The 17,384-nt window shown below is 43.4% G+C and overlaps 1 protein-coding gene and 1 long non-coding RNA gene across 4 annotated transcripts in view; both read right to left on the bottom strand.

Moving 5' to 3' along the window:
- Positions 1–17,384, bottom strand: part of MFSD6 (major facilitator superfamily domain containing 6) — a 70,904-nt gene that overhangs the window by 32,645 nt on the left and 20,875 nt on the right. For all 3 annotated transcript variants that reach the window (XM_082690522.1, XM_082690521.1, XM_082690523.1), the window contains exon 2: positions 11,382–12,981. In XM_082690522.1, the coding sequence (XP_082546648.1) occupies positions 11,382–12,928 (1,547 nt within the window). In that variant the 5' untranslated portion in view covers positions 12,929–12,981. The remainder of the gene's footprint in view (positions 1–11,381; positions 12,982–17,384) is intronic.
- LOC309844479 lies at positions 8,898–10,546 on the bottom strand. The gene is made up of 2 exons (XR_014300728.1): positions 9,837–10,546; positions 8,898–9,620 (listed from the first exon to the last, which is right to left on the bottom strand). It is a non-coding gene; the product is annotated as an uncharacterized lncRNA (long non-coding RNA).

A 17,384-nucleotide genomic window follows, 5' to 3' on the forward strand; every position in this document is an offset into this window, starting at 1 on the left:
GGGCAAGGGACAGGAAATAGGGACAGCACCCCACAAACACCCCTAACAGGACTATGAGGGGAGGGCAGACAGGGGCTAAGAGTCTCCACCTTGGGTCAGTCTGACCACTAGGCAGAGGCCGTGTTCATCAACACTGTGGGTCTCTAGACAAGCCTGGGAAATCTCTGAGATGGGCTTAGCCTACCAACGGGTTGAAAGGATCCCTGATCTGTTCCACTCCTAGATCCCTGAAGTACCTCTCCGGAAGCCGCTATGAGGAGACAACTACTCTAGGAATACTGGTTTTGACTGTGTCTTGCCATGGCTGAGAGAAAGAGCCAGTGCAAGCTTGCTGGTGTCTCTTTTCATAAGGGCACTAACCCCATCATGAAGGCCCCACCCTCACGATTTCACATAACCTCAGTCACCACCTGATGGCTCCATCTCCACATGCCATCACGCTCGGGGTTAGGGCTCCAACACATGGATTTCAGGGGGACACAATCCAGTCCACAGCAACAGGCTTCCCTGTTCTTAATGCCCATGCTCTGTGACACAATTAGGAACCCACCCTGGGGCTCCATGAAGCCTGGCTGCAGGTTCTCAAGTGCTCCGCCCCAGAGCCCCAGGGAGCCAACATGGTCTTTCTACCAATGGAGGACACCCAGCTCTATCCAGCCACTGTAATATGAGAAAAGCAAAACTTCACTGTTTTGTGGTTGTACTAATAAAAATAGTTATGAAAACTATAAGTTAAAAAGCCTACAATAATATAGTTTCCCTTTATTTTTATTGGTGATCTAGAAATTAGAAATGGAAAAAGTGATTTTCTGATTTAGCCTAATTAGGAAAGAGAAGAAAATGGTTCCCTCTAAAAGATAGAAGAATCTTCTCTGCTGCATAATGTATATTCCAGCTATAAGCATTCCTGAGAGAAGGCAATGAAAAAATAATGCTATGCTCAGGCATGTGTATTGAAAAATAATAACTGATTTGTTTGCTTATCTTGGTGTGCTGTCTTAGTTTACATTGCACTTATCAAATAAGCCCTAGGCACAGAAAAATCACACCTAAGCCAAGAGGCTATTTTGGACATCACCATCCCTCCAGCAGTGTGTTTTTCTAGTCGCACAGAAATGCAGGGTCCACTAGCACTCAGGGTTGCTAGCCGATATTTCCCTTCCCACCCCCCGCCCCGGGATTCTGTGATTCAGAGAATGACGTAAAATGGGCCGCTTCTAATGGACACTCACTCTAGGATGAAAGTCTTGAGTTCTGAGTGAGTAACCTCAACAGAATATTATGGATATATTTATCAAGACTACTGATCTGACTTCAGGATATAATTTTCATCCCCATCCTAGAAGCACTGAACTTGTCTCTTTTCAACAGTCCTGCTCTGTGACATCGCTTCCAGAGGTAACACTGATAGTAACAGTTTCCTTGTTTGGGGTAGATGATTTCCCAAAATGGATTGACTAGCTGAAGGGAAGGGAAGGAAGTAGAGGAGGAAGATGGTTGCAGAAAACTTCAAATCATGGGATGGCATTTGCTGTCCTATGTACACGTCAATGTTTCCCAAAGGCATCTCCAGCCTTGTCCCCTCTTCCAAGATTTGGACTTACAAATGCAACTTCCCAATGGCATCTCCACCGTCTCGTAAGATTTCTGTAAGTTCCATACTCCAGAATCCTCTTCCCCCACCCTGGGGTCCCTCCCTTGGGGAGTGGCACCACCACTGATCTGGCATCTGTTTCATAAAATAACTTCTCCCTTGCTCCATCTATACTGACACCTGCCCCAAAGAACTCCCACATTCATTTGCTTTACTCTTTTCCCATTCCCCACATCTTAAGTGTCTAAGTTGACATTTCTGTAGCAATCAACATTTTCATTCATTTGTTTCGTGGTCTTCCATGCCACGTGAACCTCATGAGAGAGGTGCCTTGGGTATCTTGTTCAACACTATATCCTAGAAGAGAACCTGATCTTTAATAAAGACTTCCTTCAAGAAAACACTGTGCAAACATAATATTTAATCGTGAATTAACTCTATGTGATACACAGTCTTCTTTAGAAACGTTCATTTTTGCCACTTGCATTCAGTGTGTGTTCTGCATTACTCTCATCCTCACACTACTGGAAGACCGCTGGTCTGGAGAGATGAGAATTTTATAGGGGGAGTGAAAGGAATAATTGGAGAGAATGGGGCATTTTAGAGGAATGGAGATCTTACGAGCAAGACATGGGAAAGTGCTTGAGACAGGTGAAAAAGCTGTACTAGACACTACTGTCTCAGAATAGAAAAAAGCTAGAATAAGAGGTGAGATTGGGTTGCATCAAGGGACAAAATACTTGCCGTGCCGCCCTGTGCCCAAGAATCTACAAAGTAGCTGAGATCAAAACTAGTTAAATAAATAAAGTGGCTGAGATCACAGGCTCTGGAGTCTGAGGGGCTTGGGTTCGAGTCTATTTACTAGCAGTGTCACAGTCCGCAACTTAAGGAACCACTAGGAATCCCTCCTCCCTGTCACAGACACACCAGTGCCTGCCCCAGAAGGTCATCAAAAGGGTTAAAGGAGGGCTCAGAGGTAAAGCAATCAGTATGCGCCTTTCTAACCACTTTTCTGGACTAAGCCCTCAGATGACAGCATACCAGCTGGAATTGTATTTCTTGTTAAGGTTGGAGATTTTTTAATTTTTAATTTTCTTTTTTTGTTTATCCTCTAGATTGTCTGGCTTTTCTGAAATTGTGAAGTTGCTTAAAAGACAAAAACCTAAAAACCCTGAGCCCTTCATCTGGATCACTGGAAAGCATAAGTCAACAGAGGTGGTGTGTCATCACCAGCTCTGGGCTCCGGAAGAAAATGACTCGATTTCTCTGTAATTCAGAGAATGACGTAAAATGGGTCCATTCTAAACTAGAGCAAAGTAAATAGTGATGATAGATTCACTACCCATTTGGCATTTGGGGAAAAAAGAAAAAAAAAATAAACACCAAAAAGCCGAAATCTGTTCCTGTCACCTGCCGCTCAGGCTCACCAATGGCTCGCACTTCCCTTGGACACATAGCCATGCCAGCTCTTACCATGGCCTCAGGCACGGCAGGAGCCCTGGCCACCTTGCTGACCTCCCGTGAGGCCTCACCCTGCCTCATACCTTTCAGACTTGTGGTGTCCCCTGTACCCCACGTCTTTACTGCTGGCTTCCAGTCAGGACCCTGCTCAAATGTCACTTCCTCAGAGAAAGCCTCCCAGCCCACCCAGGCTAAAGCAGTCGTGTCTCCTCGGTCACTCCGTGAGGCCCCCTCCTGCATCATTTCTGCCTGACGCCACTCATCAACACTGGGAATAAAATAACCTGTTCACTGCTTATTGTCTTCCCCAACAGCCTGTTAGTCCGAGGAGAGCCTCTGTCTTAGTACACGCTTGCTGTCTGCCCAGGGTCTAGAAGAAGTGCCTGTCACCGAGTGTGTGCTTCATAAATGTCGCTGGAGGAGTCAGCTAATGAGAGTGGTAAGAAAACCACCTACTGCCTGTGGTTGAGCACTCAGGGTCGCCAGCCGTTATTTCATTTAATCTACTGCTGTGAAGCTTAGTGCAATTATTAACCCCATTTTATTTTTTTTTAAGATTTTATTTATTTATTTGACAGACAGAGATCACAAGTAGGCAGAGAGGCAGACAGAGAGGAGGAAGCAGGCTCCCTGCCGAGCAGAGAGCCCGATGCAGGGCTCGATCCCAGGATCCTGGGATCATGACCCGAGCCGAGGGCGGAGGCTTTAACCCACTGAGCCACCCAGGCGCCCCCAACCCCATTTTATAAACGAAGAACCTAAAAGACTTATCCAAGGTCAGATGCATGCTAAGTGTGGGATTCGAACCTAGATCAAATGTGCACGTGTTCACGCACGCACACCCCTTCAAGGCGGACTGGCACAGGAGTAAAAGGACATGGGACAGCAAGCGGACCACCCAGCCGTCCCACCAGGCCTTGAGAAGGTGGCTGAAACCGAGGCTGAACCAACGTGCTCCCATCTCTTTTTCATTCTAAGTGGAATGAGAAGTCTGGCCAAGATGCCACGGATCCAGCAAGGCCCATGGCCAGCTGCCATGAGTCCACGGGACCCCTCGCCACACTCAACCCGCAGCAGCCCCCCACGGCGCGGTGCAGGGGGACACAGTGCCCAGACGCATGGGACATCGCTCTTCTTCATCACGCCTGAGAGTCGGTCTACGGGTTATCTTTTCCAGGGAACGTTAACAAGCTACTGTTTGCTTACAGATTACTGTGCAGAGATGCTGTTTTCCGCAGAGAAAAGGTGAGGAAAAGATGCTTAATGCATCAGAAACAAGAACCTAGTGGGGTTCCGCCTCCCAGCTGGGAAGGCTGTGGACAGGTGTGCTATGAGGCAAACTTCCAAGGGAATCTCCGTTCTCATCCACTCTTCAGAGTACCCCACACGATTATATAACTGCAGTCCACCAAATGCTTCCGTGGATAAGTAGAAATATAATTAGCAAGATTACTTTGATTTTTGACTTGTCTACACAAAAAAGGCGGTAAGTGGACACCGAATGACTCCAGACACTGAAACAACCAGAGCGAACACCCATACTTGGACTCGCCGCCTGTGGTGAAGGACGGTCTTTGGGAGCTCATGCGGCTTTCTGGTACCCTAATTTCTTTCTATATATAAAGAAATATAATTACTGCCCAAATCAGGGATGTTGGGCACTTTGATATTAATTCCCAATAAGATACTATAAATTTGCACCCTATCTCATTTTAAAGAAACACGAGGCCACGATACTTAAGTAAAGTAGATTTTTAGTCATTTATATTTATGCTTAGGGGGAAACACATGGGCCATATACACACACACACACACACACACACACACGTGTATATATGGAGAATTTGTACCATATTGGTATGGTACGATATGGTACAAATTCTCCATGTCTGATGTATTTGGATATATGTCTCTATAGTTTATACACACACACACACACACACAATTCTTCTATCTGAGGATAATTATATTAGATTCACTATAAGTAGACAAGCTTTCAGTTATTTTCCAATAAGAAATCCAAAAGAAAACTTCTGCAATACATATGTCCAGTGCCAAGAATGGAAAATTATGAGAACTTTTCCATATTTCCTTAAAAAAATTAAATATTGCAGCTTAAGTGGAGGTTTTCTTTATCTTCTTCGTCCCCAATCCCAGTCCCCTCTTTTCTGCAGCCTGTCCAGAAAACAAGAGCTAATATGAATTTGAAATGAAGTTTTTCCTCTCCAAATGTAAATGTCTTTCCATGCACATAGGTGTACCCACCTAAATATGACTTTTAATATGCATTGTTAAAATGTGCATAAATGTACCAAGCTATGTCTCATTCTGAAACTTGCTTTTTTGTCTATTCAACATATTTTTAAGAACTTTTCATATTGACATATTGATCTAGTCCCTTCCTTTTAACCTCTGGATTATACTGTAGCAAACACACTCTTTCTCCAACTGATGGGCATTTAGACTCTCTCTTTTCCACTTAGGAAGCTGGACAAGCAAGTAAACATCCACGAACATGTCTTTCTGCATGTGTGTGTTTTTCCAGATAGGTGTATACTTTATAATGCAATCTTCAGGCCACAGAGAATGTCTAACTTGAGCGCACCCCGGACAGCAGCCTCGTCTCCACTGTGCTGGCTCAATAATGAACTTGCGGGTGCTGTCTCTGCCGTCGCCGGTGCACACCCTAATGAACAACCCGCAGCCTGTGAGCTGGGGACGGCGGCTGTGTGCGACCCCAGGGTGGAGCTTATACGGAGTGAGAGCTGCTCTCTTCCACTCAGTGCCTCCGTCAACCAAAGGGAAAAGAGAAACCAGATTCAACACCAATATCCAGAAGCCCTGCACTCACTCGCACTGCCCCACAGTGCTGGCCTTTTGTTCTGAACTGTGAGTTGCTGATTAACGTAAAGCGGTTACCAGCAAGTCAGCCTGACAGATGTCACGTGCTGACATCTCCCTTTATGAAGTTGCTCTTTTCAAGGGACTGTAAGAACCAAATCACTGCCTTTCAACTCTTGACCATAAATTCCTCTACTTCTGGGATTCTATGGCTTATACGTTGTTAATAGTGAGAATCTGTATTTGTTTGAAACAGTTCCCCTAAAGGCTTTTCTTATAAAAATGGGTATCACTTTCTTTGAAGGGAAAGCAATAGAAAAAACAGAAATCACATATAACGACAGCAACAGTTGTAACCACCCTGTATGCCGGCCGTTCACAACTCTAAAAAATGGCACAAAGGAGTCTATAATAATCCACAGTCACATAACATGGGGAGAAAAACTCAATTTGACCAGGTCGTCTTTGACAAAGAATGTTAGTTCTGAAAATCACATTTTCACTTTGCAACCTTAATGGTCTGTACACTTATGATATTGTATTAAGTCCCTGTGTTTTTCTCATATTTAGTGGCCCTTACTGCAACATAATATATCTGAAGATTAACAAAGTAGTAATAATTTTAAAAAATCAACTGAACTCCTAATATATGCCATTCACTGTACTAAGTTGTTGCCATGTTTTATCTCATTCATCTTCATTAAAAAAAAAAAAAAAACCCAAAACTAAGAGATAGGTACTAACAGTTTCCGTATTTGCAGGTGACAAAAACAGAGATGCAAAAACTTCTATAACTTGCCCAAGGCCCCCCGCAGTTCCAAAAGGCAAAGCCAGGCTCTGAGCCAGGCGATGTGCCTGCAGCCTGTACTCGGAGCCGCTGTGCGGCACGGCCTTTCAGCAGGGAGGGCAAGAAGAACGCTTCCCCTTGAGGAAGCAGCACCTTCTTTCTTTCTTTTTCTTTCCCTTTCTGCTCTTTACATTCCTTCTCCCTCTATTTTCCTCTCTTGCTGTTGAAGTCTCGGGTTGGCTTCATCAGCACTCACAGAGGGCACCGGCCCAGCTGATGGCACGCAGGGGAGCTCAGGAGGCCAGTTCCTCCTGAAGCAAGATGCGCAGAAGGTGACAGTAAAGACCGTACCACACCCTTCCCCCAACACAAAACATGCTGAAGCATGAGAATACCTACTTCAAGCAATAAAGCACAGACCAACACGTCAGCAAGATCAGATATTTGGAATACAATCTGGAGACAGCCATAACTGATTTTCCTCGGCCCATTTCTCGTCTTTGACCACAAAATTTCCTGGTTGATCTTATCCATGTTCACAGTCTGAACTGCCGCAAATCACTATCCCGTGGGCATAGGGTTTAAGCTTCGAGCCTGTGGTAGTCAGCTAATATGGCACGGAACCAAGGTAAGAGCATGGAGAGGCGAAGCAGCAAAACGTAAGTAAATGAACAAGATCTTTCCAGATTCCTTGTGGCAGGCTCAAACTCCCCCTCTCTGTGAAGCCATCCCTGAACGTGCCAACAGCAGAATTTCTTCCTCCCTATAATGCCGATTGCTGTTCCTCCAGTGACAAAATGTCACGTCCCACTTCCCTGTGACCTCAGCGGGTAGTCCAGCATCTTGTTCTCTGTTCTCAGTCTTCCCACACTAGGAAAACTTGTTTTCCTCCTTTTGATATTTGCGTCATATATCTCCTTCTTTCCCAAGCTGACCGGCTAGCTCATTGGGATACTTAGCTACTATTAAGAAGTAATTAATGGCTAAAAGTGGTTAATCTATTACCCCATCAGTAAATATCTGCATGGCAAAACTGACCTTGAGTATAAGAATCTTAGGGCAAAGTCAAGTTGACTGAATAGATTTTTGTGTCCTTTAAAATATAAATAAATTTCAATCGAATAATAGATGATGGTGCAACATTCGATAGTAATGATTTACAAATTTACACATGACTAACTGTAATGCATTTTGACCACAACCCTACTCATGACTGTTAAAACATTCAGCAGCATAAATATACCCTTAAGATACACTTACATTTCTAGTTAAGCAAGTCTAGTTATCATCTCTACATAAATTAGCCTACAAATATACTTGCTATAAATTTCAAAGTCTCGCGATTTCACATCAAAAGAAATTTACCTTTTGCGTGGAAATACTGAGCATTATCCTACTTGCCTGAGAAAGCCACTTTCCAGAGAAGGACAAAATCCAAGATCAAAAACAGAAATCATTTACTCCGTGCGCGTATGTGTCTCTGCATGTGTGTATGTATAGTTTATTCCCTGAAAAACTGGGCCCCAACTGTGTAACTATTAAAATACTAAGTACTTCAAAATTGGACATGCTATTTTAAAAAACTATTTTCTGGTATAATTTTTTCTTATGAATCCATATTTAAAAAGTTGTGGCAAATCTACTTCTGACCACATGAGGCTATTTCTAATTTGTATGGTAGCACTGACTCCTGAAAACAAGCTCCTAATAAAACCGTCACAGAATACTGAAAAACCATCCATGCGTACATCGAAGCCACAGACAGACCCTCCTTCTGAGTCTATAAGGGAAACATAAAAGACTATCAATCATGGAAAGATCATTTCCCTTTGTCAACTCTTTAATGTCTGATTGTGCTCCAGTGAGAAGTTCAGATGGTCATCATCACACCTTCAAAGCCCCAAATCTCAACCACCACCACCTGACTGGGCTCCCCAAATTCTTACCAAAAGAAACCTACCTGTTCTGCTTGAATAGTGGGCATAATCACAGGCCAGCTAAGAGAATCTTTTAAAAGTAGTTCAGATAATATGTTCAATGGACAGAATTAAAATCCAAAAGAGATAAATGACCACAACTTGACGGAATCCCAGCAGACCCTTGGGACAACAATGTGACCACAGAGCCTTTTTCTTCCATCACATCATTAAGTAACAAAATGAAGATGTTTTCTGTATATAAAACCAGAAAATTAAAGTAGAATGAGCTGTAGGGTTTTTTTCTTTGTTTGTTTTTTACGATTTTATTTATTTGAGAGAGAGAACACGAGCAAGGGGAAGGGGCACAGGGAGAGGAAGACACAGAATCCCCCGCTGAGCAGGGAGTCCAGTGATGGCCCTTGATCCCAGGACTCTCAGATCATGACCTGAGCCGAAGGCAGACGCCTAACCAACTGAACAATCCAGGTGCCCCTGAGCTATAGGTTTTTAAACAATGAGTAATTAACAATGCTCAGGAGAAAAAGGAAAAAAAAAGTATAAGTTTCACGTACTTACCAAAATTACTAGTAAAACTGCTAGGATTTTATCATGAAAATATACACCTCGGACAAAAGGCAAAGACAAAAAATAAACTTCCTTTTCTCAGCGCACAAGAAGAGCCTAACTATTTCTTTGAAAATAGAATGCATATTCATATTCTGTACACAGTCAGTACTCAATTAATGCTAGTGACTGATTAAACCATAATATCTAGGAACTCTGCTCACTTATGAGACCTGAGTGCCTTTCTGGGAACAAATGACTGATTTTAAAGGTGCTTATCTGAGGAACATCTGGGTAGCTCAGTTGATCAAGCATCTGCCTTCAGCTCGGGTCACGATCAGAGCATCCTAGGATGGAGTCCCATTCTCCCTCTGCTTCCTGCTCCCCCTGCTTGCTTTCTCTCTCTCTCTCTCTCTCTGACAAATCAATAAATAAAATATTTATTTTAAAAAACCTGCTTTGGGACGCCTGGGTGGCTCAGTTGGTTGGACGACTGCCTTCGGCTCAGGTCATGATCCTGGAGTCCAGGGATCGAGTCCCGCATCGGACTCCCAGCTCCATGGGGAGTCTGCTTCTCTCTCTGACCTTCTCCTCGTTCATGCTCTCTCTCACTGTCTGTCTCTCAAGTAAATAAATAAAAATCTTTAAAAAAAAATTAAAAAAAAAAAACCTGCTTCATTGAGGAGAGGAGCCCCTCATATACTTGAACTGAAGAGAAATGTCTACATGCATCATGGTCAATCCACAAAACTCAGAGAATGTAAACATGACCTGGACAAAGTTGAAGGACATTCCAAGCCCCTGATATTACAAGACTCTTTTCACATTGGTTCCACTGACTGTGCCTTGGGGACCCTGTGGGTCTGGGAACCATCCACACAATGCTTGACTTTGTTTAGTGACAACAAAGGGGTCAAAGACTTGAGAAACAAAAGCAGGAGGACACAGCTTCCCGAAGCAAAACCAACCAGACAAGAAAACAATATTCACGATTGTTTAGGAAAAAGAGTGATTGTAGGCTGAAGCTTTAAATTAAATCAAATGATGTAAGTTATTAATTAATTAAAATCTTCAGTGAACAGGAAAGGGGGAAAAATCACTGTTTCTTAAATCTTGTCCGTATCTATTCAATTTTCCAGAGACAGACTTGATCATCACCAAACACAGACACACATGGTTGCTTTCTTTCAGTGACAGCGATTTCAAATTTAGGGAGAGACCTGCCGTGCTGTTCTCTGAGATAAGAGCACTCAACGGTAGCTGGGTCTAAGCCTTCCCGCCGACCGCAAAGCAGGAGGACTGACAGGAAGCAAGGTACTGTACGGTCAACTTCAGACAAACGTTAAGTGAGCAACATCACAGAAGAAACACTGGGCACTGGTAGATTGTTTTTTGACTAAAAAGATGCCATGGGAAAGGATGATTTTTACATGTCCCATGTGCTCATGGCAGACAAAAATGCGGAGATGGATGTAACAGTCAGAAAAAAACAAAGAATCTCCTCGGGTAGCATCATGGCTGAGCGATTATGGCGGCTCTGGCCTCCTTAGACATGACTGACATCCTTATCAACCACGGATCCAAGCCCGATCTGCGTCGGCGGGAGGCGGACGAGAACTGAAGCTGGAAGAACCGAATCTGCTCTACCCACTTAAGACCTGCTTCACTGGGGTGCCTGGGGGGCTCAGTGGGATAAGCCTCTGCCTTCGGCTCAGGTCATGATCTCAGGGTCCTGGGATCAAGCCCCGCATTGGGCTCTCTGCTCAGCGGGGAGCCTGCTTCCTCCTCTCTCTTTCTGCCTCTCTGTCTGCTTGTGATCTCTGTCTGTCAAATAAATAAAATCTTTAAAACAAACAAACAAAAACCTGCTTCACAGATGCCCGGGACCAGGGGCCCTTCCAGGCTGGAGGCCGGTCCAGCTCCCTGAATTAGGGCTCCTGCACCAAAGCCAGTGACCCAAGCCTCCTGTGCGCAGCCAGAGGCAGCATCTTGTGTCGGGTTCATGTCACCCAAGTAGGTCCGTTACTTCCTTCCTTTAGTTTCCATTTGAAGGAGGAAGAGCTACACCAAGCCCCGTTCCCACTCCAGCCCTGGCCCCAAACAAACCCATTTTCCTAGATGCGCTCCCGGGAGCGGTCATTGCAGAAGGCCGGGGCAGCCGCAGGGGCGCGGGGGGGGGGGGGGGGGGGTGTCAGCGAGAGAAGTGCGCTCCTACCTGATGTGGCCGATGAGCTCGATGAGCTTGTGACTGAAGAAATAGGCCGTCAGCTCAGACACGTGGCTCAGGACGGAGCAGACCCCGAAGAGGGTGGTGGTCCCGTTCAGGTCCTCCAGGTGCCAGTAGAGGAAGGTGAACACGAAGCCGTAGCCGAAGCCCATGAACCAGGCAACAAAGAGCACCGAGCCGTAGCGCACGCCGCACAGCAGCCGCACCAGGGCCCAGAAGCTGAAGGCCGGCGAGCGGCCCGGGCCGGCGGGTGTCCCCTCGGAGGACTCGGTGGAGCTGCTCCTGTCCGCCGCAGGGATCTCCTCTGCTTTCCCTTGGCTCTCGTCGGGCTTGAAGTGGTTGTAGCGGAACCGGAACTGCGTGGCGACGACCAAAGCCACGGTCATGAGAACCCCGAAGACGATGAAGACGACCTGGTAGTTCCGGGACTCGGGGGGTCTACACCCCTTCCCGTCGATGAGCACCTCAGTGTGCGTGTAGTCGATCCCGATGCCCACAGACAGCATGGCCAGCCCCCAGCCCAGCGAGCCCCACATGCGCTGCAGCCCGTAGCGGTCTCTGTGCTTGCCCAGGTACTGGAGCGTTACCGTGTCCACGATGGTGACCGAAGAGGCGCTGAAAAATTCTCCGATTATGACGACGACCAGGATCACCAGGAATATAGCCTCCACTTCCTGCTGATCGTAAACAAGGGTGACTTGACTGGACGGTAAAGATTTGGTGGTGGTGACAACAGCGGTGGTTGTCTCTCTGGTTGTGTTTCCCAGGAAGGCAGGCATTGTTGTGCTTGGACTCAAGGTCAAGTCCGTAATATGATCCGTAATTTCATCTGTCTGAGGTTGCAGAGTGGGCCCACTGGTCTTGTTCGGAGCTGTCGAAAAGATGACCGTTTCTGTGACATTGGGCTCCGTTTCCGCTCTCACTGGCCAGGTGGAAGGGAGCAGGGCCCTCTTCTCCCGCATTCGTGGGGACGTGGCAAGGGAAGAGTTGGTTGGTGGGATGGTCAGCAGGTGACTGGAGTTAGTGGGATGAGATGTTGGGGGGATCTTTGGTACACACCTCAAGGTGGCAGGCTTGACAAATCCAATGCCCAGGTTGAATAACACCCAACACAAAAGAGAAAAGAGGAGGACGATTTTGCCTTTTTTAAAGCGATCTGCAACTACACCCCAAAAGGGGGCACTGCAGAACTCAATGAAGTACCGGATGCCCACCAGCAGTCCGCTCTGGCTGGGTGACATCCCCAGCTGCTTGTAGTATACCGGCAGGAGCGGATAAAGAGAGCCGTATGCAGAGTAGAAGAAAAAATAGAAGACCTTGGATATAAGGAGATCATTGTTTATTTTGACACAATGTTTCTCTATCCAGTCTATCTCCTCCTCAGGAAGAGCGTTGGTTTCTGTGGAGGTGGGCGTTTCATTGGAAGGTGGTTCTGGTTCCCTGGAAATACCATTAAAGGGGTCAGCGAGCACGTACTTTCTCTTCTGTTCCTCTTCATCATCGGTTAAGATGGCGACTTTATCATCTGACGCCATGGCTTACCACCACCATCAGAAACTTTATGACCTTCAGAATCTCGACTGTTGATCTGCAGAGTAAAATTTTAAAGATGGCTTAGTATGAAAATAACATTTAAACCCAGAATTTCATCTTGCAAGAAGCTGAGGAGTTTCAAACTACAGCTAAAAATAATAATGGTGAGAGAAAATTCTCTTATTTATCACTTACAGCCACACAATACTAAAAAAGAGAAACAGTTTTCAAAGAATCAAATACTTTTTGTGGCCACTGACTGACTAATAACATGTTCTAATGGCAGGTTTATAGCTCAGGTTCATTCTCAAATCTTTTCATTGATTCCTGGTGAAAGTGTACAAATGATAGGGATTATGTCTAAACCAAATATAGAAAATTGAAAGTAAATAGTATTTACAGTTTCTTGGTTTTACTTTTCAAACAAATCCACTGCACATCTGAAGCGTGGAGCTTCTAGAAAATAAAGGTAGCTAAAACCGTTCAGCTTCTGTAGCAGGGTAGAAATAAGTCTTCAACGACAACCCCAAATATGATGAGAAAGAGGGAGTCGGCTGCACGTTTGTACCTGGAGGTGCTCACCACAGCCATGACAAAGGTATCCTGGTAAGGAAACAGTCTTTATGTTGTATATATTCCATACATTTCTCTAGGTGTGCTTTTATGGATTGAAATTTAAGACAACATCAGAAAACAACAGCAGATACCATTCACTAAGTGCTTACTCTGTGCAGGGCAACACTTAATCTTTAAATGTGTTAATTCATATTTATCTCAATATCCCTATTATTTTCTTTGTGTTACAGAAGAGAAAAATGAGGCATGGTGAGCTTCAATAACTCAGAAGTAGCAAAGTGAAGGTCCAAACCCTAATATCATGGCTTTAAGCTGCACACGCTAATGCACCACCATCAATGGCCAAATGCTACATTCTGGATAATGAAATGCTATTAAACCTTCTTATAAAACTGGGTGTTTCATATGAAAGATAAACAATATATCAATGGCATAAATTTATAGGAACTGTGCCACATTCCATCAGAATTTCCCTTTTTTCCACTATATAGATAATTAAAGAGTCCAAAGGTCTTGCTGGCATCCAGATTTGTCCAGCTGCACTCAGCAAATTCTGAGGTGGGAGGTATATACATTAAATACATAGAAATTCCCTTCACCTTCTATACCAGAGAGGAATAACTTCACTTGTTACCCCCTTGGAGCAGATCTTGTTCTCCCTTTTTCCCAAAACAAAGACTAACCTGCTGAAAATCTTCCAGAACCAGGCCTGCAAACATTTAAAAAAACTGCCGCTAGGGAGGCACTGAAACACAACGTAGTTGTTTTACAAGCGTCAATGTAGCTTTAAGTTTTTAAAATGTTCATGTGTTTCTTATTTTTAGGTTTAACCAGTTGTTTTATTTGAAGTACAATTCACACAACATAAAATTAACCATTTTAAGTAGACAATTCAGTGGAAGTTAGTGCATTCCCAAAGATGTGCCACCCCCAACTCCATCTCGTTCCCAAGTCATGTTTTCTTTAGTGTAAAGGAAAATCTGTTTTCCCCCACAAAACTTCAAGGAAAAGCAAAATCCTGTCTTTTGCTATCCAGCTGATTTTTTTTCAATGTTCTAGACTTACGTTTCTTCCAGCATTCATGCCCTCCCCTATCCACATCAGCAGTTCCAATCCCATCTCATCATCTGAAAAGAACAATAACTCTCCTTTGGACTTATTTTCTAAATTAATTTCATTTCTGAGCTCAAACTTAAAAGAAATATTTGTTTTTACAGTGTATAAAAGTTGTATGACACATCTGAATGAAGACGAAAGACGGAGCACATCTGACTTTCATCCCTAAACTCCACTAAAATAAACACACACACACACACACACACACACACACACACACACATTTTAAAGTCATAATCCAAGCTAGGAGAATTAAAGAGTTCATAAATGGAGCAATAAGATTCTGGAAGCCAGAATATAATTAGACAGTTGGTAAATAACTTAGTAGATCTTAGAAAACTGAAACCTTGGTTGACAGTGGGGAAAGCCAGTAACAGAATTTATTACTCTGAATCCTTCAAAGTCTCATGGGTTGGTCACATTAGGATGAAGTACGTGTGTGTGTGTGTAGAGGCAAGAAGGGGAGGCTGCTGCTAATGGAGTTGACTGAAAGCCTAAACTCCAGCTAAGATCATTCAGTGCCCTTCTCTACTCCACATGTCAAACCAGACAACTAGACTGTTTTTCCCTCTGGAGAGAATAAAACAGGTTCTGCTGTCGTACAGAAACAGCTGGAGTTGAGAGCAGGGGTACCGTACTGCAAACAGGGCATTAAGTGAACACATACATACTGATTCCAAACCTTAGCCCTGCCCCGAACCCCCATCCCACTTCCCTCACAAGGTTTCCAGAGGCTGGCAAGGCTATCATCCTCCAGGCAGGAAACTGTAAGGTTCTCTGAGGATCTCGACACCAAAGCCTCTAAAGCCACTAAACCACCCACCCAATCACTTTATGTGGAAGTTCAGAGTCATGGAGTTTTGCCACTAAATATGGGCAGCCATCCAGAACCGTAAGATGTCTGAAGAGAGTACCTTCCATGAAAGTCAGAAACAAAACAAAAACAAAAAATCAACCTGGAGAAAATAGGAGCTGTGTGAGGAGGAAAATATTTCCTAAATATATTATTTTCAGAAATAGGAAAAGAAATGCAACTATGAAACAAAAATAAGATAATACTTATTTTTCAAGAAAAAGAGGATGAAGGGGAAGAAAAGGAATGCTTGAAAGAAAAAGTTATGGAAATTTTTTGTGGGAAAAAAGCATAAATGATAAAGTAAGGGATGATGTAAAAGAAGAATTTAAGGTGACTACTTACAACAACAACAATAAACAGATCCTCTACTTCACATCATACACAAAAATCAACTCCTCATAGACTGTAAACAGAAAAATATCTTGAAGATCTTAGCATAGAAGAAGACTTACTAAATAGGATGTAAGACTGCTCCATGTTAAGGAAGAAAAAGTAAATTGGACTACATTAAAATTAAAAACTTCTTTTCATCAAAAGGCAATATTAGAGATGGAAAAGTCAAGCCAAAGAGTAAAATAAGGTATTCTGGTGAGGATGAATATTATATATATGTGACAAAAGAATATCTCTAGATATATAAAGAATTCTTAAAAATCTATAGAAAAATGTCAGGTAGTCTAATAGGAAAAATGAGTAAGAGACTTAAACAGTCACTTCACAAAAGAGCTTATGCAAATGGAAAATAAATATGTAAAAACATGCTCAGCTTGAGTCAAACAAGCAGTAAAAACAAATTAAAACAGAATGCAATAATACAACATATTCCCAGAATGGCTAAAATAAATAGGACAAGATAATACCAAGTTTTGGTGAGGATGTAGAGCAACTGGAACTCTCATAGGTTGCTGTTAGGAATGTAAATTGATACACTACTTTGATAACTGGAAATAGCTACCAAACCTGAAGGTTTACCTGATGACAACTCCTCGATGTTTATTTAATAGTAATATATTCAACAAACGACATCTAAAAAAATGTTCACAGCAGAACAATTTTAATAGCTCAAAACTGGGAATAACCTATCTATAGCAGAATACATAAACTATGCTATATTCATGTAATGAAATACTGTACAGCAGTAAAAGAGGAACAATTACAGTTTCACACAATGATAGAGATAAATCTCGCAAACATAATATGGACTGAGAAAAGCAAGAAGCAGAAGAACATATACCATATGATTGCATTTATAGAGAGTTACAAAAGCAAGCAAAACTAATTTGTGGTATTAAAAGTCAGGGTTGATTTTTGCTTCCAAAGAGATTAAGTACTACTATTTCTACTGCTCCTGCTAAGTACAACTAAAAATCTTGGACATTATATAGAAAACAAATACAGAAGACTTTGAGAGATAGACAGAAAAGGCTGGGAAAAATCAGCTGGAAAACAGACTGGAAAAAAAAATTAACAGAACTCAAGGACCTATGGAACTATAACAAGTTAGGGACCTTTCTACCCAAAGAACAACATGGGGATGAATGGGGCTAAAGGACTTGGAAATTCCAATGAGTGCAAACCAAAAAACAAAACAATATAAAGCCCCCAACCAAACAAAACAACAACAAATAAACAAACAAAAACCCCACGAAGTCCTCTCTGGCTAAAGGATGAGGAAAACTGCAGCCTAGAAAAACAGAAAACTTTAGATAATACCAGCTCTACTCCAGCCAAATAGCACAGAGTGGGATTTGGGATTGGGGGATAATGTGTCTTAACTCCCACCCCCACCAGCAAAGGCTACAGGGGGAGCCTAGATTTCCACCAAGCTATCACAGGGCACCCCGACCCCTAAACTGAGGTGATATCAGAGACCACCAAGTAGGGAGCTGGGGCTTTCATCATTGCTAGGT

The sequence above is a fragment of the Mustela nivalis genome (assembly GCF_964662115.1).
Source record: "Mustela nivalis genome assembly, chromosome: 11".
Taxonomy (NCBI): Eukaryota; Metazoa; Chordata; class Mammalia; order Carnivora; family Mustelidae; genus Mustela; species Mustela nivalis.